This window comes from Ptiloglossa arizonensis, chromosome 1 (assembly GCF_051014685.1).
Source record: "Ptiloglossa arizonensis isolate GNS036 chromosome 1, iyPtiAriz1_principal, whole genome shotgun sequence".
NCBI classification, from domain to species: Eukaryota; Metazoa; Arthropoda; class Insecta; order Hymenoptera; family Colletidae; genus Ptiloglossa; species Ptiloglossa arizonensis.
Genome location: NC_135048.1, coordinates 11,207,166 through 11,231,897, shown reverse-complemented (window position 1 = coordinate 11,231,897; position 24,732 = coordinate 11,207,166). Strand labels below are relative to the sequence as shown.

Sequence of the window (24,732 nt, the reverse complement as noted above, 5' to 3'; positions counted from 1 at the left end):
ATTTTTTTATTTCTACGTATCGCGATCGAGAAATTTTTCGAGGCAAATTTTTCTATTGCAAAATCTATCTATCGTAAATACGCGTTTTGAATTTTTAAATGGGGACCTATTTTTGTTGTATGGGTACCAACGTGGATGGTGCGATTCGATTGTTGATTTTTTTACTTTTTCAAGGAAATTTTTCTTTCGAATTCGCGTTTTGATTATTAAAATATGAACATTTTTGCAGTACAGTCACCAACGTGAATGGCACGATTCGACGCCATTTATTATTCTTACGAATTTCAAGAAAGAAAAGTATCGCGATCGAGATAATTTCTGAGAAAAATTTTTCGAAACACCCTGATCCCGTTTCGAGTATTTAAATGGAAACATATTATTGCAACGTGTACAAATATGTATGTAATTGCGTTTTCGAGATATCAATACTATTAGTTAATTTACACGATACGAAATGAAATACCCTTGCTCAAAAGTTTTGACGATTGCTGCGACTTAATTATTATTCAAACGTTATTACGACTTTATAGATACTTTTGCAATGTTTCGGTCCAATTATAGATAGTAAATACGAAATTCCATGTTGCATTGTGCATACCAAGTGCTTCGAAATGTCAGACTACCAAACGAGAGAATTTATAACTACGAACACGTAGTAATCCCGAAGTACAAAATTGTTTTCGAATCGCAACCAGCCACGTTATCAAAAGCTTGATCGTATTATAATTTTGACACATAAATTTCCTACAGCGAAAGCGGCGGGTGAAGTTATAAACCGAAACGCGATAATAATGGCCGTCAGAATTCCGAACGTGTAATCTTCCGAGCACACGATTTTTCTGAAGAGATGACGCGCTAATTTGAACAAAAGTGTCACTATAATCAAGCACTTCGAACGTGATAATTTCGAAATATAAATCTTATCCGGAGAAAGTCGTAACTGAAATTATAGCCTCGGTGAACGACACTAAGAAACATCGGTATTTGTGACTCGTAATTTTCGGGGTATCGATTCTTCTGAGAAACCAATGATAGAAAGTTTAACACGAATAATCGAGCTTTCCACTGTATCGCGATCGCGAAGCGTCGTCTTCGTTCGAGAAATATCTTGCAAATTGAAGAGAAAATATGTTCCAAAAAATACAAAAAGAAATTCGAAAACGTGAAAATACTCTTAAAAATTTCTCGAAAATTGTACAAGCACCTATGACAATTTTCAAATAATACAAATAATAAATTTCAACGCACTGAAATTCAACTAGCAATTTTCTACGAGATGGTCGTCGACAGATACATCTTTCAAAATTGTCAATAAAATCCAAACCATCCAGACCGGTTTAAAATTTTTGCTTGCGCGATAATTTCACGTGCCCTTATTTCCCGAGATCTCGTTTCGTTGCAAGCTTTACTTCCCGTAAAATAAATCCGAAAGCCGATCTCGTTCACGAGTTTCGCCAGAAACTAAATTCTCACTTCATCATCGTCACCATCGCGAGGCAAGAATAAAAAAAAAAAAAAAAAAGAAGGTTAATCCCCGCGAGCTCATCGCAGAGAGTGCCAACAGCTCGGGCCACCGCACGAAAGTATCGAATAATCAGATAATTGCATTAATTTCCGTGCTGCGAGAGCACGTCGGCACGAAACAGCACGGTGTTTCGACGCAACAGCCTGGTGGTTCGTGGCCGCGCGATTCGAAGAACCGTCAGGATCGTTAACGCGAGCCGCCCGCGACAATTAGACCTTCGTGTGTTTCTCGAGGGCCTTACCTGTTGTGGAACTTGTATCTGTAGTCGTCCGCGGCCACGATGTCCAGCAGAAGCATGTACTTGGCCTTGGCGTCCAGTCCGGAAACTCGGAACTTCATCTGAGGAAACATCTGCCTAGACCCCGGATCAACAGGTACACTTTGATTAGATATTAATAACAATGAAACAAACGTGAAGATCGCTAACAGAGTGGAGCCACCAGTTCCTCCGTTATAAATTTTTATCAACTTCTTCGGTGATATTTCGACACGTGCGTGATTTGCAATTTACTTTACGGAAGTGCAATAATGGATATATCAAACTTTGCGATAACATCGATTAGAATTGTCGCGAGAATATATTTGAATTTTGTGTTTCAAACGAAACGATTCGTCCTTTAAGAGGTCAAGACTTCGACGAGAGGTGTAAAATACCGCGTACCTGGTTTTCTGTGGATCGTTTATCTAAAAGTTGTTCAATGTTTATCTAAAAGTTACCGACGTCCTCTTAAGACTTATTTTACACGATATAAACTAGAGTTAACGAGACTGTTGGGAGTTAATGAATCTGGTGGCTCGACACTGGTACAATAAATAAGTAGAGTAAATTAAGTAATATTCATAGTTCGGTTGTGTACAAGTGCTGCTGCGCTGGTCAGCTGCTAGTCGGATTATCTATAGTTAACATTTCCACTTTTTCATGCCGCGTTAGTTTACAGACTCGGTCTCAAACTGGGTGTGCAATAAAGAAGTACGATAATAGTTGCTTGGTGATCTCGATCAATTTCGATCCTAAAATGTTGGAACGACTCTGTGTACGAAGCATCCAGTTGGTCGAAAGAACCAAGGATTATTTATTTGACTTCTTAGATAATAAAATTCCTAATTGTGTAATAAACATGTTAGATTGCGTCTCTCTCGCGATATAGCCGAGCAGTACAAACGGGGTTAGTGGAACGATACTAACAATATATGGATAATAGTATATGGTGGGGCAGTGGCTCCAATGGCCTTGAGCAGTCAACTAATTTCGACTCGGATCGTCGAATCGCTTCCTCGTTCGTTGGGAATACCCAATATTTTAGAGACCGATCACGTCACTGACCCTTAGCCTCGCGAGTAGCTCGTTGTGTATTGAGCGCAGCGCGCTCTGGGATGTCTCGAACCGAATAACCAATGTACATAACCTAGATAAACAACTGCATTCCGCGATAGATGCCTACGAACTAGTTTGTTGACACGTGGTATCGGGTCCTTACAATGCAGGTGAATCACTGCATGGAAACGTACATATATACTTAACCTATACAGTTTCGCACGAACCTATTTCGGATGCACGCATTTATCATAAGCAGTCTGTGGCGCATACGCGCAACTGCGTCCTTGCTGGGACATTTACTCTTTGGAACAGTGAACCGATAAATAAGTACATCTCGTTGCACGGTAGAATGTAAATACGTTTGTATGACTTCTGCCGATTCTCTAATCATGACGAAGCCAAGAAAGTATAGCGTACGTCCATTGTGTTAATATATCGGTGTTCCTCGTCAAGTGTCTGTTCAACATTCCTGCTGGGAATTACTAATAATTGTCTATAACCATACCAGTCGTCGATGATTGCAAATGTTCGACGGATAGTGTCCTCTCTAAGCGTCCATCGGACATTTTAATCCCTTTCTCGAAACTTCATCTCATGAAACTTCGTAAAAACGATCCTCAGCTTTACGTTGCTTTTGGAGGGAGGCTGGAGATTGTTCTTACGGAGCTTCGCGAGAAGCTGATTACTAATAATTGTTTCTAACCTTAACAGTCGTCGATGCAGCACATATTCGACGAATAGTGTCCTCTCTACTTAGAGACTTACATTCGTCCATCTTTCAATCCCTCGTTCCTTCATCTCGAAACTTGGTCTTACGGAGCTTCGCGAGAAGCTGATTACTAATAATTGTTTCTAACCTTAACAATCGCCCATGCAGCAAATATTCGAGGGATAGTGTCCTCTGTAAGCTTCCATCGGACATTTTACTCCCTTTCTCCTTCGTCTCGAAACATCATCTCACGAAAGGACGATCCTCAGCTTTACGCAGTTTTGGAGATTGTTCTTACGGTGCTTCGAGAGATTACTAATAATTGTTTCTAATCTTAACAATCGCCCATGCAGCAAATATTCGATGGATAGTGTCCTCCCTATGCTTCCATTGGACCTTTTAATCCCTTTTCCCTTCGTCTCGAAACATCATCTCACAAAACTCCGTAAGAACGATCATCAGCGTTACGTTGTTTGTGGAGGAAGATAGAAAATTGTTCTTATGAAGCTTCGCGAGAAGTCAATTACTAATAATTATCTACAACCTTCTCAATCGTCAATGTAGCAAATATTCGAGGGATAGTGTCCTCCCTGAGCTTCCATCGGACCTTTTAATCCCTTTCTCCTTCGTCTCGACACATCATCTCACGAAACTCCGAAAGAACGATCCTCAGCTTTACGAAGTTTTGGAGATTGTTCTTACGCTGTTTCGCAAGCAACTGATTACTAATATTTATTTCTAACCTTAACAATCGTCCATGCAGCAAATATTCAACGTATAGTGTCCTCCCTGAGCTTCCATCGGACCTTTTACTCCCTTTCTCCTTCGTCTCGAAACATCATCTCACGAATCTCCGTAAGAACGAAGCCCATCTTCCGTCCAAAAACCGCGTCGATTCCGCGTCAGCGTCGAGGCAGCCGCGGTATTTTCACGAAGCCGCGGCATTCCTGTCGCTGCCAGTGTCTTACAAAGCCCGCGTGGAAAAAGTGAAAACACGCCGGGCCACGAAATACCAGCGTAGGCATCTCTTGCGCGCTGATCGCTCCGGTTGCTGCGCGCGGCAGAAGGCGCCTTTTCTTCGTGCACCGGGGATTATAATTCCCCGACGTGCACCAAGTTCCTCCCTAACTGCTCACCAGGTTGCCGCGTGCTGATGGCCTCTCGCGCGCTCCGGTGAGATCTGCTTTTTATTCCGGGGAACGCGCCTCCAGCGGCCGTCGTCTGACAGCATCGCCGATTGACTCGTGCACGTTTCTATTCCGACCTCTCAGGATTCCGCCGAGTGTCGTCGTCGCGGCCCCGGCAACTGGCCAGTCCGTTCAGCACGCGATTCATTCCGCTATTCGATCGATGACGCTTCTAACGCCATTTTTTTGCCTCGTCTCTGTCGATCCCCGGACTTTCCACTCGTCCCGTGCGGGACGTCCGCGATCGCGTATCACGATCGTACGATCTGAACGCCCATGGGCGTTTCACGCACGCCGCGCAAGGATCCTGAAGGCATTCCCGAGGAACGTCGAATCGACGATTTCTGATTTTGACGAAAATTGACGCACGGGTGGAGCATGGTATATATTTCGTTTACATGGGTTTGCATTCGCTGATTTTCGTGTTTAAGGGGTGGAAACTACGAAGGTACGAATGAAATATTTGTTTAGGTGAAATTCTCAAAGAGTAACGCAGATGGAAGGAAATATGGAATAGGAAAATGTGTGGTTTTTGACGAGTAATAGGTGATGCCATTTTAATCAATTAGATAACTTTCTTATAAATGTTCAGCTTGCTCGGATATTTCGATCGCTCGTTGGGAACCAAACCTTTTTCGTAGTGAATATTCTTTTTTTGTACGAATTAGTTTTTGAGAAATTTAAATAGACTGGTATAATAAACAGGTATAATATTTTTCAATGTGACAATTTTCTCGTCAGTTTGTGAACGTGATACCGATCGAAACCAAAAATCCCTAGCAGGGACAGCGTTCCGCGAAACGATTTCGAAATGGTTATCAGTTCCGGAAAAGCGCTCGTTTCGTGATCATTTGAAACACGTATGTTCGAGAAAAAAGATCGAAAGGGTGAGAATTGCCGCGTATTTCTGAGAAAGTCGTCGACAAATTGCTCGACTTTCCGCGAAAAAATTCCCTTCGACGAGTCAATGAGCGTTCTGCGTGTCCGCTGGGTTTGTGTAACGAGCTTTAACGAACCGAAAACCTCAACATTCACGCCGAAATCCCCTTTGAAAGGGCGCGCAACGAGTCGCGGAAGAACGAGGAAGAAAGTCTTTCTGAATGAGATTAGCCGAGTCTTGCGAGAACTTCGTTATTTTCCTTCGCGCAATTACGAATTTCGCGTGGTTGCACCGACTCCGAGCGGCCCCTGAATGAAAACGAACGAAGGAAGTGCCTTCTACCGGAAGGACCTCTGCGAACTTCACCGCGAGGCTCGGCGGGGTTCCGCGATGCCAAAAATTGGCCAATTATTCGCGAGGATTGCGTCGCAAAGTTAACTCGAAAAACTCTACGCTTTACGATCCATTTGGCGTGCATTTAAAAGCACTCCAGCTCGATTTGTTGCTTTCGCGCAACGTTTCTCCAAAAATGAAAGAACACGATGAACATAACCTAAACGAACCGCTCGTGAAGTTACCAATTGCCTAAAAAGATTCTACAATTCCTATCGACGTTCAAATTGAATATAAAAATCATTTTAAATAAAATTCGTCCCCGTCGGTTACTAGTTACATCCCTTTACGAGGTTACATCTCTTTTTCACGCAAGTTAGGTTAGATCGACAATGGTTGCCATACACGAACTCGACGAATCAAAAATAATCGACTTACTTTGGCGTATGTCCACCTTCCCGAACAATTTCCTACAGAACCTAACCTAAACACTACCCGAGGACGAGAGAACGTTTACAAATGTCCCCGAAAATGTTCCATATCGCCACTGCTACCAACATTCCAATTTACACCAGGCTTCGTCGGACCAAACCACGATGGAAATATTGCACGGGAGAGTGGAAAAAAGTCGAGTGGAACGTAGTTAAGGCCTCTAATTGATTATCAGACCGATCGAGCGTGCAGTCACCCCGCAAAGTGGGAACAATGGAGGATATCCACGGCCGTGGATGTCCACGGAGACATCCTGACTTATATTTATCGGCAACGCGGCACGGCAACAACGTATTGTTCGTTCGAGGGGCAACCTCGAGGTGCTTTCTCAGACACTACTCGTTTATGGCGGCTAATTACCGTAATTGGTCCCGCCGTTATAACGACGACGTTTAAGGATACCTCGCGCCGTTAGCATACAAAAGTACAATAATTCGAGGGGCGCACCGGCGATTTCTCTTAAGGCAATCGCAGCCTCCATAATGGCGAACGTTTCTCGTACGTAGCAGCGCGCTCTCCTCTTTTTGCGATCTTTTCGCGTTAGGCTCGATTCGTATTCGGGCTTTTGAAGGAAAGAGAACGCACGCTGGTGCACCGAGCCTCGTGTAAATTGGAACGGTGGCAGCACTGTACCCGGAATTTTAACACGCGGCTCTGCCCGTCTCTAACGTTCGAACACGGGTTAGCGAATCGGTTAACCTAACTGGGTCGATTCACTGGGTCAGTGTTATTATACACAACCTCGAATATAATTAAAAACTTTTTAAATGTACAACGGAGCTATGAAACGGATCATATGAAGTTTCATATAATTGGAATACGAAACGAATGAATTTACTTTTTCCTCGCGATGTGTAAGTATCGAAACTTTCGCCACGAGTTAACTCTACCCCGGTTAACGGGTTAGAAGACACGCCTGATCGAAGAAAGTCTCGCACTAGTATGGACGTGTGTTCGTACAAGGATGTTCCTTTACGGAATTGTAACGAAAGATTTGATTAGATTATGCGTAATACAAACTGCGCAAAAAAAAGGTTACTAGTTTGTAACCTAACAAGTTACTAGGTTAAGATTCCTTTGAAAAGTATACTTTATGGTTCTGGATGCTTTTTATGAACTACAAGGTATAGGATATTCGGTTTCTAATAGCTCGCGAAACTTACCAATTTAAGGGAGAAAGCTGACATAACCTCGAATTAATGATATTTACAATGAAGTAACCGGAAATATGGTCCTAGATAAATTGAAAGCAGATTCTAACGCTGGCCGAGGTTTGCAATGGAGAATTAACAATTTAAATTTTGATTCTCACCGGAAATCTTGGGCTATTTTCGACTCGACCCGAACTCTCGATCGAGGGGATGAAAAATCGGTCGATCATGCATCGCGGCCGATTTTAAAGGCTGCCCAGGGATTTCTGGTAGCATCTGCCTACTGTCCTGAATTTTCTGACGAAGGGAGGATCGATCCTCATTCAAGTCGAGAGCATGCTGAAGGATACTAAGCCGGATTATCCTGGCTATGTGAACCAAAACATCCCGCGGGAGGATACAACGCCGCTGACGGGCGACTCGTATCGAGAAACCAACCCTGGGAGTCACTGAAACTTGGAGTTTAGCCATGGCTTCCATAGTTCGCGTAAAAATATTATTTTTAACGTTAGCAGGGCATATAGTTCTCCTAGATCGATTGCCTTAACCCCTTCGTGCCTGTGCCTAAACGCAGTGGAACTTATTTATTTCTTTTAACGTAAATCAGTTTGTTTCGTTTTAAATATAAGATTGTATAAAAAATATTACGCCGATTGGTATTATTGAATATGTTTATGCGTAGTGTATTCACCTTATAAGATAGTTTATAAAAAGGAATCGTACACTTCGTAATGTAGTAACGATAAGAAGTGTCTAAAATTGGTGTATATTGATATGTATGAGTTAATAAAAAATTAATATGAATGTTTACAACCACTTATATCTATTAAAGACGATTAAGTTGTAGCTAAAAAGAAACTAGATCTGATTTATAATTTGACGGTAGAAGAAATTGAAAATTTGTATTTATTTTCAAAATTGAAAATGTTTTTGTCTTCTGATTGTAAAACTTAATAGATCTTGTTTTAAATGATGCATAGAACATTTTGTTAGATACACACCCACACTTTCGTCTCGTTAATCACCTTTCTAGAATCCTCAGCACTTATAGGTTATTACACCTAACCTACAAGTATAGTAACCTATGCAAATCATACATAATAGTTCAAAAGTTTTGAAAGTCATCTTACACAATTTTCAAAGTAAGATGGAGTTTTCTCAAAACAATTGTAAGGTACACACCCACATTTTGCTTCGTTAACTACGTTTCTAGAGTCCTCAGCACGTAGAGGTTATTACACCTAACCTACAAATATAGTAACCTATGCAAATCATATATAATAGTTCAAAAGTTTAGAAAGTCATCTTAGACAATTTTTGAAGTAAGAAGGAGTTTTCTCAAAACGATTGTAAGATACACACCCACACTTTCGTCTCGTTAATCACCATTCTAGAATCTTCAGCACTTATAGGTTACTACACCTAACCTACAAATATAGTAACCTATGCAAATCATATATAATAATTCAAAGGTGTTGAAAGTCATCTTAGACAATTTTTGAAGTAAGATGGAGTTTTCTCAAAACGATTGTAAGATACACACCCACACTTTCGTCTCGTTAATCACCATTCTAGAATCCTCAGCACTTATAGGTTACTACACCTAACCTACAAATATAGTAACCTATACAAATCATATATAATAATTCAAAGGTTTTGAAAGCCATATCGGTTAACATCCAAAAGAAGATGGAGTTTTCCCAAAAGGATCGGAAGACGCACTCCCACACTTTCAAAAACGGGTGTCTCCCCATCAGTGGCGACGTTGCACCAATTTCCCATCACATAACTCTCCCCGGCCGTGTACCGGCGGCAGTAAGCAAATTATCTGACCGAACGACGTCGTACGAGGCTGCTGAAAGCTGTAAATCGTCTGATAAAACTCTTTGACCGGCTGAAACTGTAACTTTTAAAGCGGCCGATAAGCGACCATGAAAGAAGCGGTTTTCGGGGCCGTGCGAGCAGACGAACGATGACGCCTCGAACATTAACGAGCAACAACCGGGGGCCGCTTTCGACGATGAGAAAGGGCGTAACCCCGTGACATTCCGTTCACGACGAGGCGTCCTCCGGTTTAATGGCCCCTCGTACAGATTACGGGAAAAGAAATTTGGCTCCGAGCGGCGGCGGTTCTCGGGCTACGGACACGTGTTCGGGCTCACGATTTTATAAGCGACCAGTACCCTTTCTCGGCACGGAGGAAGCTCGCGTCGTTCCCGAGGGATCGCCCTCGAACGTAAATTCCACGAAAGCTAGCTTTCGGGAAGATATTCGACGTAATAACTTTTTCTTCGGGAGTGTGTTAGCCCCGAGGTAAGTCGGGAACGTTTCAACTTCGTGCTTTATCTTCGACGAGGGAAAGTCCTCTTCGATCGTTCTAACGAACTGATCGCAGAAAATTGAACGAGGATCTGGTATTTTCCAAGTGCTCGTGAAATCGCTCCTATCCCTTGTAGGTTTGGCCATCGAAGCATTCGATCGCAAATGTTCTTGTCACCGTACACGGCACAGTGCACTCTACTCCCGAGCACTATTGTTGTTTACGAAAGTAGGTTTCACTCGGAGTCCATAAGTTTCAGGGTAATCGATCTTTCTCCTCCGATAGCAGCCAATATCCTAGATCCTAGACACTGACTTCGATCCAGTGATCCTGAACTGTCGGGTATATACCTGTCGTTGTACACTCTACTCGCAGGTACCATTGTTGTTTACGAAAGTAGGATTCACCCTGAGTCTATAGGTTTCGGTGTATTCGATCTTTCTTTTATTTGCTCAATATCCTAGATCCTAGTCAATTAATACATCCAGAATACCTAATCTTCCACCTTTAACTACGATCGAGTAATATCAAACTCACAGAGGGTGTATCTGTATGTATCTGTATGTATACACTCACATGTATCTGTATATCATACTCGCGAGTAGTATCATTTCTTTCGAAAGTATTAATCTTGCTCTCATCCTAGTATCCATTCAACCGGATCCAGAACATCGCTGAACCCAGTACACCCAATCTCTTGAAATCTAACTCAAAACAGTGATGCACATGCTTGTCACCACACACTCTACTCTCAAGTGCTATCGTCGTTCATGAAAATAGGATTCAGTCAGAGTCTATATGTTTCAATCCATTCGCTCTTTCCTTCGTTCTAATACACAATATCGTAGATCCAGAATACCCAATCTTCTGTTTCTAACTTTAATCAAGTAATCCCAAAGTGTCTGATATAAGCTCATAATTTCACACTCTACTCGCAAGTACTACCATCGTCGCGAAAGTAAAATTGACTCAAAGTCTCTAGGTTTCAGTGTATTCGATCTTCTTCGAACATCCAATATCCTAGCACGTCTAACCATCTACCTCCGCCTTCAACGAAACAATCCCAAACTGTGGGGCGTATGCATATCCCCGTGCACTCGAGTCTCGAGCAGTGTCGTTATTTTCGAAAGTATTAATCCTGCTCTCCTCCCGGTGCCCATTCATCCAGATTGAAAACATCTCTGAACCCAAAACACCTAATCTCCTAACTCCGACTCCCAAACCGTGTAGCATATGTCTCTCGCCCCGTACTCTGTTCGTAAACGGTGGTTCTCGACCCTTTCGAGCGCGTATACTCGCCTAATAATCGGTATGCGTGCCATGGACGCGTATACACGTCCGCCGAATTGTCCACTACTCCGTAAACACTGTTCACCGAGTGTTCAGCATCGAGATTGACTACGAACGTTCAAGTACACCACCCGTACGCATCGTGAAATGTGCGCGCCATCGAAAGGGTTAAAGCGATTCTACACGATCCGGTTCGTCCCGTTCCTCCGTGTAGTTCGACTCGGACTTTCGGGACACCCAGTACACCCAGTCGTCCCCGTGTTTCCGCAGTGTGTGGCAGGTGGAAGCGAGCTCTCGCTTCCAGGAAACCTCAGGAGCCCGCGGTGATGTGCGAGAACGACGAGGACGAAGGGCCACGATATAAGCGCGGTGAGCAACCACGTCCCTAAATTCTTCTCCCTTTCCCTTTGTCTCCGCGGGCCTCCTCGTTCCTCCCCTACGGTCCCGCATCGCTTCGTCCTCGTTCACGGCTGGGCCCCAGCTCCTCCTCGTCCTCTTCTCGTTTTTTTTATTCGATAGTCTCCTCCGCCGCCGCCGCCGCCGCCGCCGCCGCAGCGTCTGCCTCCCCTCGCCGTCTCCCGGCGCAGCCACTCGCCTCACCTCCTCCTCCTCCTCCTCCACCACACTCCCCCCTAACCTCCCTCCCCCACCCACTCCCTATATTTGTTTCTCAGACGGCGCTAATTTTCGGCGTTACGGCTCTATCGGGCGAGGCCGATCTGGCGACCGCCTCGGGCCGTCCTCGTCGTCTTTCGGTATTCGGTGCTCGGGCCCGCGGGCTCCTGGCTCGTTAACGAGAATCGGAGAAACGACCGCGCGGAGGATCGATGGTGCAAGGCGACGACGTCTTCTAGCCCCGGAACACCTGTAGATCGACGCCGACCGCGTGCTTGCGTGCCTAGACGACGCGCGTTTCGAACTTCTGGAGATCGGTGACGGAGATTGCGGCGTCAGTTGCCAACAGACTCCTGTAAGACGGGATCGGGCTGCTTTCGGGGTGAACGATTACGCGACCCAACCGTTTAAGGACACGGTTTCCACGAGAACGATTACAACCCTACCGAGTTGTTCCGTTTCGTCAGGGATCTTTTCTAGAATCGCATACCCGCAGCCAAGATACGTATACCGTCGTGACCGAAATATTACTCCATCTTTTAAGTGCATTATCGAGCGTCAAGGGCTCGATTTGTACGAATGGGTACACAATTTTTTACGACGAAATAATTCGGTGGAGTGACAATTCTAACGAGTTTTGCCATTTTTTCAGAGTTTTGTCGTAGAATTGCATACGTGCAAGTAGGAGATGTATACAGTTGTGACCGTAAAAATTGCTCCACCTTAAGTGCACTATGGTGCGTTAAGGGCTCGATTTCGTAGATAATTTTTTACGATGAAACAATTCGGAATATCTACAACCCTACAGAATTATTTCGTTTCTCCAGGGTTTTTTCGTAAAATTGCATACATGCAACTAGGATATCTATACAGTGGTGACCGAAAAATTATTCCACTTTAGGTGCACTATCGAGCGTTAAGAGCTCGATTTCGTAGATAATTTTTTACGATAAAACAATTCGGTGTAGTGACAACCCTAACAAGTTGTGCCATTTTTTCAGAGTTTTCTCGTAGAATTGCATACGTGCAACTAAGATATCTATACAGTGGTGCCCGAAAAATTGCTCCACCTTAAGTGCATTATCGATCGTTAAAAGCTCGATTTATACAAAAGAGTACACAATTTTTTACGACGAAACAATGTAATATATTTACAACCCTAGAGAATTATTTCGTTTCTCCAGGGTTTTCTCGTAGAATTGCGTACGTGTAGCTGAGATATGTATAGTGATGACCGTAAAAATTGCTCCACCTTAAAAGCTCGATTTGCACGTAAAAGTGCACAATTTTTTAGTACGCAACAATTCGGTGTAGCTACTACCCTGCCGAGTTGTTCCATTTTTCTAGAGTTTTCTCGTAGAATCTCATACGTGGAAGTAGAATATGTGTACAGTGATGACCGTAAAAATTGCTCCACGTTAAATGCTCGATTACCATTAGAAGAAGTACACCATTTTTTACAAGGAAATAATTTGGTGCAACTAGAACCCTAACGAGTCTCCCATTTTTCCAATGTTTTCTCGTAGAATTGCATACGTGCAAGTAGAATATGTATACAGTGGTGACCGTAGAAATTGTTCCACTTTAAGTGCATTATCGAGCTTTAAAGGCTTGATTCGCACGAAAGAGTACATAATTTTTTACGACGAAACAATTTGGCACGGCTACAAACCTACCGAGTTGTTTCGTTTCTCCACGGTTTTTTTTTTCGTAGAATTGCATACGTGCAGCTAGGATACGTATACAGTATTCTTTTGATTTAACTTTCTCATGACCAATGATGTTGGCCTTATCGAGTTTTAAAGGCTCGATTCGCACGAAAAGATACACAATTTTTCACATTGAAACAATTTCGTATGGTTACTATCCTATCGAGTTGTTTCGTTTTTCCAGGGTTCTCCAGAATAGTGAAGAAGCGAGTGTTTTGTTCTAGAGTGGGGTCTAAACGGACCCAGAGTTGTTGTCCGAGTATTAACCTTCGCAATATCAATAACATAGACGACCAGAAGAGAGACTACACCTGGGTTAAAACAAACCCATAATTTGACCTTGCTTGCACAAACATTTCCACTAAAATTTCATTAGTTTGACGTTAATTTTCTTAATTTCTAAGGAAAGTTATATTAACGGTACAATTGAGTGCTAAAAAAATCTCTCTAGGTCTAAAATAAAAAAATATTCGATTATTGTTAACCTTCGCAATATCAACGGTTTAGACAATCACGAGAGAGATCACACCTGGGTCAAACCAGACCCCTAATTTGACCTTGCCTGCGAAAACATTTGAATAAAAATTCCATTACCAGATATTACCTTTCTTAATTTCCAAAGAAAATTATACTAACAATACAATTGTGCGATACAAAAAAACAAATTTTCGACTATTATTAACCCTCGTAATACCAGTGGTTTGAAAAACTACGGGAGACACTACACCCGGGTCCAAATAGACCCACAATGTAACCTTGCCCACACAAATGCTTCGAGTAGAAACTCTATTATTTAATCGTACCTCTCTCAATTTCTAAGGAAAGTCTTACCAACATTCCAATTGAGCAAGTAGTGTCTCCGGATCCGAAAAGACCCATTGGTAACGACCATTGTAAAACAAGGATGAAAGAGAGGCTCGCAGAAGCGTCGCGAATATTTACGTTTCTCCATCGCAGATCCGAGTCCACGAGAACAAACAAGGAAATCTTGATTCCGGTTCGTGTCTCGGTAATTAAGGGACAGAAGTGATTCCTTCGTCGCGAATCATAATCCGCGTTGAGCCTTTCCGCGCAACAAATCATCCGCGTAACATTATCCTATTACAAATCCGATCCAGCAATTTCTCCGTACGATTCCGTGTCCTCTCTCTCTTTATCTCTCTCTCTTTCGCGCGCGCTCGATGTCACAAAGCGACACCATCCAATGTCGACGAGCGAATCGAGCAACGATAACTCACCGCGATGCATTCGAAACAAAACCGTCTGGCACAATATTCTGTTTGGAGGATCGACGAGTCGGCCGGTCAAACGGAACGTTACACGACCGTCGTTTAATCGTGGTATTTAAATCAAGCCGCGAGAGTCGCGTTCATAAATAAACCGGGGACACGGGCGAAGGGTTATCCTTCCGCGGAGGACCTTTTTACGATGCCTTAGATGAATAATAACGACAAATAGGGGAGAAAACTAAAGGCCGTTCGCCTACAGGTGCGCGCGCATCGCGAAGCCACGAGGAGATCGAGATACAACCGACGATTCGATAAAATCCGCGGCGGATTTACGGCGATCCCGGGATCGCTCGATCATTCGGCACGATTCTTCGAGAAATTCGCCCCGATCCGCTCTCCCTCCCTCTCTGTCTCTTTCACGAGTTACAATCGATGTTTCGAGTTCGAGGAGGAGGACCCGAGACCAGAATATTTTCTCCTCGATTCGATTCTATTTCGAATTTTTACGACCGTGAATTCCTTTCGTCAAATTGTCGCGAAACTGAATTCACCACTTTCCGGAACTGTATCTGTGTTCTTCGTGACCTCTCGATCGACAAGTGGTCGGAGACCGAGTCGTTGAAACGAGAGGGGGAAATTTTTACTTTAAGTTTTACTTTGCAATTGCAGAGAGTAATATGAATTGAATAGAGGGGGGTTCGTGCGATGAAAACGATGCCTAAAACACGATCGTCTTTGGTGCTTCGGACAGTGTGTTCGATAACTAGCGGAGAACCAAGGAACGTAAGATATCTAGACGCGACATCTATGTCTCTCAAGTTGTCGCAACTCGGTTCAAGGTTGCAACAATCCGACAGACGGTAGTGAAATTGCCCTTACACGTCGCAACTGTCTTTTCGCGTTCCGAGAAATGTGAAAAGTAATTAAATCAATAACGTCTCCTGTCTCTCGGGTTGTCCCAAACTCGGTCCGGAGTCTGTAAGATGGACGGTATTGCGTTTCAGTAATTAAATCGGTGACACACGCTACCACTCGAGTGCTCGGATCAGAGTCGGTGAGAACCCGACCGACTCGTTCCGAATTAGTTTGAAAATTAATTAAAGCGACGAGTTCGCGATTGCCTCGAATCTACTGCTTTCCGTGGTTCGTTTGCCGCGCGAATCCCCGCGAAAAATAAAGAGAAACGGCTGTAATCGAAGCTAACCTTGAATTCCCTCCGAGCGCAATTCGCCTCGCGTTTTACAGCGTACGATAATACACGGCACATGCCCGCGAAACGATCGACCGGGCCCTTTAGGCGCGCTCCGCGCTCGCTAGCGCCGATAAGTCGAACGTTGAATCGTTATTTACGGGACGTCATTACGCGCGACGCTCGCCGAAAGCATCCTCCGCAACCCGGTAGCTTTCCAGTTAATTTATTTTATCGCTAAGCTTCGCCCACCGATGATTTGCGGGCCCCGGGCCCCGCGCGCGCCCTCGCGGGGACCCGTGACAATAAAATTGAAAGCCCCGCCGCGTTTTATGGCGAGATTAAAAAACACGTTTGGCTTACTGGTAAATTGCACCGCGCGTCTCGCGTCTTCAATGCGAGCCGAAACAGAAATCCGCGAGACGTTTCCCCGTTGAGATTTCGAGACCTCTGATCGTATACGAACCGACTAACCTCTCGGCTAATCTCGAAACGAAATATATTCAACTTCTACGAATACGGTGTACTCGAAGTTTTCGATATTTAATCTTCTTTTCGGAAAATAACACGTTCGCGAGACAATGGTGTACTTTGTATAGTCGGTGGGTGAATCTACGTTAAAAATTGAGTAAAAATTGTAGAATAAAGTTTTCCCGTACGAAGCTTCGTTTCCGAGAAAATTGACTCGATAGTCGACCGGGTGAGAATCACTGATACGTCAGGCGGAACGAAATCAATTGGCCGCTCAAGGTCACCGAGCAGTCACCCTCGTCGTTCCTCCGGAAAGTACGACTCCGATCGCGTCCGGTGATCTCCTCGCGAAAAATGCTTAAAACCTACCTGTGGTTAATCTTCCGTACGAGATGTTTGTTCTCGGATAATCGGTGAGAAACGAATTGGACGTTACGCGAACATCGTTTCGCCTTCGAACCATTACGTTCATCCGAACCCATAATTACTCGGCGCGTTTCCGCTCCCGTAAGACCAGAACTTGCGCCCCGACGCGTGAAAGAGTCCCGTCTCGACTGCGCTCCGACGTCGTGGCTGGCTTAACGCAATAGGAACACATCACGAGAGCCGGGATCGTAAAAGGCAAATAATGCGCGGCGCGCCTCGTTTCCACGCGGAGCGCCCGTTGTGAGGGAAAAACGCATTGTCACGGCGGTGGAACGCGAGCGCGCGAGCGCGGGCGGGCGCGCGCACGAGCGAGCGCGAGCTAGCTCAACCCCACCCCACCACACCCCACCCCACCCCACCACACCCCCGTCGCCAGAAAAGCTCGTCAAGTGCGAACGCGCGGAGCGATCTCGTCGAGATGGGATCACCGAAAACAATACCGGCGAGATTCGCGCGTCGCGGACTGCGCGCGCCAGGGGTTTTCAAACTTTCCTCCTCGCTTTAAACGCTGCTTCGCCGCGAAACATTAACCCTTTTGCGATCGATGACGTGGGTAGTTGTACCGACGTCGATGCCTCTATTCCTCCACGATGCGAAGTTGAACGCCTCTGACGTGGCCCTACGTATTTTTCTTTTCGTGAAACATAACCTCAATTTTTTTACACTTACTACGACCTGAACTCGTCGCTGTACTGTCAATCATTTTCCTCGTATTCGTTTTGTGACGTATTTAGGTTAGGATTAATGGTTATTTTTTGTTTGTATTCTTATGTAAGTTTGTTGGGTTATTTCAGATGTCTTAGTGTATTTATTCATTGTACCGTATTTATTTTAGGATTAACAATCTCGGTTTTTGTATCGTCTTGTATACTGTAGAATTTGAAACATAACCTCATTTTCTTTTTCAAATTCTAATCAAATTTCGGTGGTTGCTACAGTAGGTTATTCTAAATCATTTGTCTTATTGTGTTCATTCTGTTATATTTAGGTTAGGTTTATTAGCAATCGTGTTGAGCCTTTTACAGTAGAATTTACAATTCTTCTAATTTTGGTGTTGATCGGTACTTCTGTTTAATTCGTCACAGGGAATACGTTAACCACAAATGTAAACTCGTTCTGTGTTTACAAAAGCACACCTAACCTCGACGAACTATCGTTCAACCGTTCTATAGTGTATACTTTTTGAAGTTTTGGCTTCGATTAACGAGAAACCTAAATTTCTCGTACAGTTGTTACTGCCAATCCTCATTTATTTTAATAAATTTTAATAAAATTTGGCAGACTTTTCGGCGTACAATAATTCTAACCAGAAGTATAATTGTTGATGACTAGCCACCATCCATTATGAAGAAAATAAATGTAAAATTAAAAAAAAAAATACTTAATCGAATATACTCGAGTAGTACAGCGTCCCCAGCCCGTAACTAGTAATATTACTAGACGTAGAAAACTAGTAATATTTTGACAAGAGGTGTTGGTGTTACACACTTATATTTCCACCACGAATTTCACCTAAATCCCTACAATTGCCACTAAGCCATACTTACAGTTAGTCGCTTCACTATTCGACTAAATTCGACCAAACAATTTTTCCAAACTTTGCACTCACTTTTTTCATAATCGGTTGTTCATATACGGCAATAATTCAGTATACGATCCTAGCGCACTCAGATCTCCAAACCTGTCAAATTTCGTTGCAATCGGTGGGGTACAGTACCTCTATAGAACTGAGTTTCTATTGTACGGGGATTTCCCGCGTTACGTAGCCGCGTCGAATGACGGTAAAAACTAACAAAGGCGGGAAACTCGAAGGGTACTTCCGTCAACCGAAACGAAGAGAGTCGATTCCACGAAACTGGTCAAGATCTGAGACCCAAGCCAGAAACAAAAGCGATTCGTTCCGGGTGGGGACCAAGTGAAAAGTGAAATTAAATCGTTCAGGGCGACGATCTATCGACGTCCCCGCCCCTCGAGGTACCGGGGACTTGGTACCTGTTGGCCCGAAAACGTAAATTGCGACTAGCTGCGTCTCGACGCAACTTTGAGACACTCCGCACGGACACTGTCTCCCTCACTCTTGGATCCAGTTAAAAAAGTTTCTCGCCGCGGGGGTCCCCGAGCGCGGTCCCAGGATAAAAGAAGCCCTCGAAAGCCCGACTATCGGTTTCCCTATCGGGACTGGTCATCTCCGTTCGGCCGCTTCTACGGGGCCCTGCGAACGAAAGGCGTATATAAACTCGCCTTAACTGCTTTACGACGATCGTTTGTACCGATTTGTTCGACAAGAGTCTTGTTGGTTCGTGAAGGAACCGGGAGGAACCCCCCTCGCCACTCCCCGGTTCCGCAGTACCATTGCCTCCCGCGAATCGTCCTCTTGTCCCCTTCGAGCCTTTTTCTTCCTAATCTCGGTTTCAGCTTGTCTTTGCCATCAAGCTGCAACCGCTTCGAACGTTGACGAGATGGTTACGAATGTTGATGAGCTCCAACGTAGTTGGAAGCAGATGGAAATTTAGATTTCTAGTTATCTTGCCGAAAGTATAAATTGACGGTGGTGTAGTTTTCTATGAATTTGGAATTACGAGAGGTCGAAGACCCTATTTCTGCAGGAGAACTTCCTAATAGTCAGAATATGCGAGACATGGAACAGTTCTGACGTATCTTCGAAAGTAGCCAATTGGCGGGAAATTTAAATTTTGAATTGTACTTATTACGAGTCTGAATTGGTAGTAGTGTTTTTTCTAAAAACTTGGGATATCAAGAAAACACTATTTATCTGAGAGAACTTTCTTCTGTGGATCATCGAACAATTGCAACGTATCTTTGAAAATAACCAATTGGCGGGAAATTTTAATTTTGAATTATATTTATCACGAGTCTAAATTGGTAGTAGTGTTTTTTCTACAAACTTGGAATATCAAAAAAACATCATTTTCTAAGAGAACTTTCTTCTAGATACTGTGGGCCATCGAACAGTTGCGACGTATCTTTGGAAGTGGTCAAATGGCGGGAAATTTAAACTTTGAATTCTACTCACTACGAGACTAAATTGACGGTAGTGTGTTTTCTGCAAACTTGGGGCAACAAGGAACCCCTAGTTCGGCAAGGGGGGACTTCCTACTGGCTGGATTCTGTGGGTCATCGAACAGTTCCGACGTATAGTCGGGAGTAGATAATTGGTGGGAAATTTGAATACACAATGACCTCCGGAGAGTGTAACGTTGAATTGGCCGGTGATTAGAAGTCGATATCCTTCGTAGTAACTTAACATGGATGTATCTCTCTCAAAGAGATTAGCGTATTAATATTCCAGGAATGGTGCGGTTGCTGGACATCACCTCTGCTCGGGCAGACAGAATACTAATCCGACCGAATTTACATTTCGTTAGCGTAGGAGAAGCACAGTGGAATCGCTGACGGTTAGTGAAATAAATTTCCCTCGACACGTAGCCTCCTGAAAAATGATTCACGTCCCGCTCTGTATGCGTCACCTCCACAAAGAACCGCACGGCGTATCCACTTGAGCGGTTGAAAGGGGATCCGAGGTCCACCTTTCACGCCCGAGGACAATAATTACCCGCGTCTCATTTATACGAGACTACCAGCGCCTCAAAAAAATCTCGAGCTCCTCTACAAAATAACACTCGGAGGATCTCGCTGTCTGCCGGAACGATTGACTCGGACAATGATCGACGAAACGTGGCTGATTGTATATTCATGGGACCGGAGCTCGTAAACAAACCTGCCGAGCGTTTCCACAAAGTTTGGAAACGAACGGTGCTGACCTTCGAAGCCCTCTTCCTTTCCTCGGGGTCTAAACCTCGATAATTCTAACCTTCGATTTCTCAACGTTAGATCGACGTTCAACCTTAGTCCACATCGATTTCGACACTGATAAGAGAAGAGTGACTCGTGCAGATACGGTTCTCAAGATAACCAATGATCTCTGCAACAACGTGTTACTGCAAGTGTGTATTTGCAACAAACTCGAGCAACTGTTTCTGGATCGATGTTTTCAGGATTCTTCTATTCTTTGGACCTTTTTAATGGTAGATCAGAGAAGAGTATGGTATCGTAAGGTAGAGTAAGTATGGTTCGTAAGGTAAACATAATCTTTGTAGAAACATTTTGTGAGTTTCTGCAAATGTGTCCTTGCAAAAAATTCTTTTGCTTTGGGTCAAATCTTTCAGGATTCTTCTACCTTTTGCATCTATCCAAACGTAGTCTACATCGGTTTATGCAACATTGATAAGAGAAGAGTAACCTGTGTATATATGATTCTTAAGGTAGCAAATCATCTCTGCAGCAACATTTTGTTAATTTCTGCAAGTGTATCTTTTCAACAAACTTGGGTACCTTCTTTGGGTTTAATTTAGGGTTTTCAAGATTCTCTTACTTTTTCAACCATAGTCTATATTGATACACACTACACTGATAAAAGAAAAGTGACTAACCTAGGTACAATCCCTAAGATAGCAAATAATCTCTGCAGCAACATTTTGTTAATTTCTGCAAGTGTATCTTCGCAACAAACTTGGGTAACTCTTTTGGGTTTAATTTAAGGTTTTCAAGATTCTCTTACTTTTTCAACCATAGTTTATATTTATTCACACTACACCGATAAAGAAAAGTGACTAACCCAGGTACGATTCCTAAGGTAGCAAATAATCTCTGCAGCAACATTTCGTTAATTCCTGCAACTCGAGTAACTCCTTCGCGTTCGGTTCGAGGCTTTCAGAATTTTTTCTTATCCACAGTTCCCACAAAAAAAAAAAAGAAACGTCCGACGATCGACGACCACAAAATCCCCGAAACGCGATCGCAAAGCTCCACGCGTAACCGATTTGCTGAAACTTTTAGGTTAGGTTCAGCGAAGAGAATATTGTCTGGAAGCCGTGGTTTCCTGTGGTTCCAAGGTCAGTAGGCGAAATTCCCGTGGCCAGCCTGGTATAATTTCGGCCGTTTATGACTCGCCAAGAACAAATAATAATTTAGTGGGCGTCCACCGGCTTCATCCCCCTCTGAGATAGATGCCCAACAGCTCCCTCCCGGTCGACCAGCACACTGTATAAATAACGAGTGGCGCCAGCCGAACTTCCACTGTTACATTATCTCTTATGGTTTACACACGCCACGGCCACCATTATACCCGGCCAGCCCGATTCACGCACACACGAACGACCGTCGGTGTGAAAAGGTGAAGCTCTAGCATCCTGATCTCGGCCTTATACGATTTCTTATTAGTCCTTCGGGCTGACCGAGGTGTGAGAAACCTGGAGATCGCTGATCAGTATACCGGGTGTGTCTTCATCCGGGATTTAACGACGAAACGGTGTTCGTTGATTAAACTCGGCAAATGGGATCCTTGTGTAGCGATTATATACGTTGCTCGGGTAACTGTTTCGGGGTTGGAATCGACCAAAAAGAAGGCTCACGAGTTTCAGAGGGCGAAGTTAAAAAGTACCCGGGCATACGTTACGAGCCACTTCGTCTTTCGACGATGAACTTTTCTTTTATTTTCGCTCGTGTATCTGGAACGTGGTGTCTCCTTTCGTCGATGTTAACATCTTCGTTACGTGGACATCTTCTGGTATATTTCACTCCTGGAACCCACCTAATTGTACATCGCGGCTACTATGTAGTAACTGCTTGGGACGTTTTACGAAATGTTCTCGATATATAGATGTCCTCCGGAAGGAATTTGAAACTTTCAATTGCTCCGAGTGTTCAGATCGCAGACTTAAGTGGGTTAGTTTCAGAAACAAATGGTCGTTTTATCGATCCTCGTTTCTTGGTAGTGGTTGCCCGTCGAAGGTGAGAAAAATGCAGAGGCCTCTTCTGAATTATAATGACGCGATCGATACGTAACGGGTGGTCCCAGAAGAAAGAGGAACGAACCCGTACGCGGCGAGTAATAAACCGCGAATTCGCGACTATTTCGAAACCAAATTCGATACTCCGATAAACATCGAATTTGAGAGGAGATTATTATTAAACTGTCGTTCGAAACGGTGAAGAATTTTCGAAAAATGAAACAAACTAATTCCACTCCAATTTATTTTACCATTCGTGTCTCGCGAGCCCATTCATTTTCGTCCAAATTAAGCAATAATATAGTCAGACACAAGTATGTGTTTAAATATGTGCATATTTTAAACGTTTCGACCTCCTTTTGGGCCCTCTTCGGTATTAATTAGAAGGAACGTAATCACATTCAAGAAGAAAAAAGAGCGAATATTTTAGAAAATATTTTCCTCTCTTCTTTTCCCTCGCTTACATAATTACTTATTCTTTCCTCCCCGGTTCCTCTACTCGTTGTACGAGGTTCCTTCTAATCGTTATCGGAAAGGAGCCGAGCGAACACCAAATCGAAACCTTTGAAGCGTACAAAAAATATTTAAACGCCCGGTTGCGTCATTCTGCATTTTCGACTCGTTTTTTTATTTTTTTTTTTTTTTTGTCTTCGTCGGTGTAAACAAATTTTGAATGTTTTTTTTCTTTTCCCCCGTTATAAGCGAGGCGAGAGATAATCCAGATAATTCGGCGAAACTAACCGAGACGAGTCAATTAATTCGCCGCGTCGTCAACGACCGTCCGTATCGATTTAAAATCCATTCGCTTCGCGGAGTAGCATAATCCCGCGATTAGTATCGTAATACGTGCCCCGTTGAATCGGCGTTTGCCCAACCCGACATTATTTTCAGCCTTCCGTGTTATTAAGATCTACGATAAAGCGGACACGAACGCGCGGACAATCGGCTCCGAGCTAGACTGACGCGATACGGCGGAGGACTCTCGCGCGTGCGCGCGTGCGCGCCTCGCGTACAATCGTCCCGCGAACTACCGTGCAATTATGTCCTCGCGCCAAGTTTTCCGCGTCACGGTCGCTTCTCGATGAAAAGCGCGAATCGTTGCCCGCGATCGTTCGATCACCGTAATTTTTCCTCCGGTAATTGAATCGCAAAGCTGGAATCCGCTACTGCCGCGCGGCGTACGCAACCGCGCCACGATAAAGGGGATCGTTCGTTTTGTATTAGCGTTACTGAACCGGGCTCCGAGTCTCGAGGTCTCGCCTCAATAACGATTCTTTTTTTTCTTAACGTGAACGTTATCCGCGATGAATTACCTCGTCTGAGATTTCGAAAAATTGAAACACAGGTCGCGTGAAATTATAAGTGGAGAAGGTTTCCCATTCTGCTGGTTTCGAATTTCTTTAAGTTTGTTCTTAGATTAGATAATTCTTAATTTATCGCAAATATGTATAATAAATTATCCGTTTGAGATTTTGATAAATTGAAATACAGTTCACGTGAAATTATAGGTGGAGAAGGTTTTACATTCTGCTGGTTTTGAATTTCTTTAAGTTTATTCTTAGTTTAGATAATTCTTAATTTATCGCAAATGTGTATAATAAATTACTTATTTGAGATTTTGAAAAAATTGAAACACAAGTCACGTGATATTATGAGTAGAGAAGGTTTCCCATTTTGCTGGTTTTGAATTTCTTTAATTTTCTTCTTAGTTTAGATAATTCTTAATTTATCGCAAATGTGTATAGTAAGTTACTTATCTAAGATTTCGAAAAAAATTGCAGCACAGTTCACGTGAAATTATCAGTAGAGAAGGTTTCCCATTTTGCTGGTTTTGAATTTCTTTAATTTTCTTCTTAGTTTAGATAATTCTTAATTTATCGCAAATGTGTATAGTAAGTTACTTATCTAAGATTTCGAAAAAAATTGCAGCACAGTTCACGTGAAATTATGAGTAGAGAAGGTTTCCCATTTTGCTGGTTTTGAATTTCTTTAATTTTCTTCTTAGTTTAGATAATTCTTAATTTATCGCAAATGTGTATGGTAAGTTGCTTATCTAAGATTTCGACAAAATTGCAGCA

At 43.4% G+C, this 24,732-nt stretch overlaps 1 protein-coding gene across 3 annotated transcripts in view; it reads right to left on the bottom strand.

Annotated features, from left to right (window-relative positions):
- The window catches only part of Bi (T-box transcription factor bifid), a 179,462-nt gene that overhangs the window by 107,643 nt on the left and 47,087 nt on the right, over positions 1–24,732 (bottom strand). For all 3 annotated transcript variants that reach the window (XM_076316890.1, XM_076316897.1, XM_076316905.1), the window contains exon 3: positions 1,767–1,880. In XM_076316890.1, the coding sequence (XP_076173005.1) occupies positions 1,767–1,880 (114 nt within the window). The remainder of the gene's footprint in view (positions 1–1,766; positions 1,881–24,732) is intronic.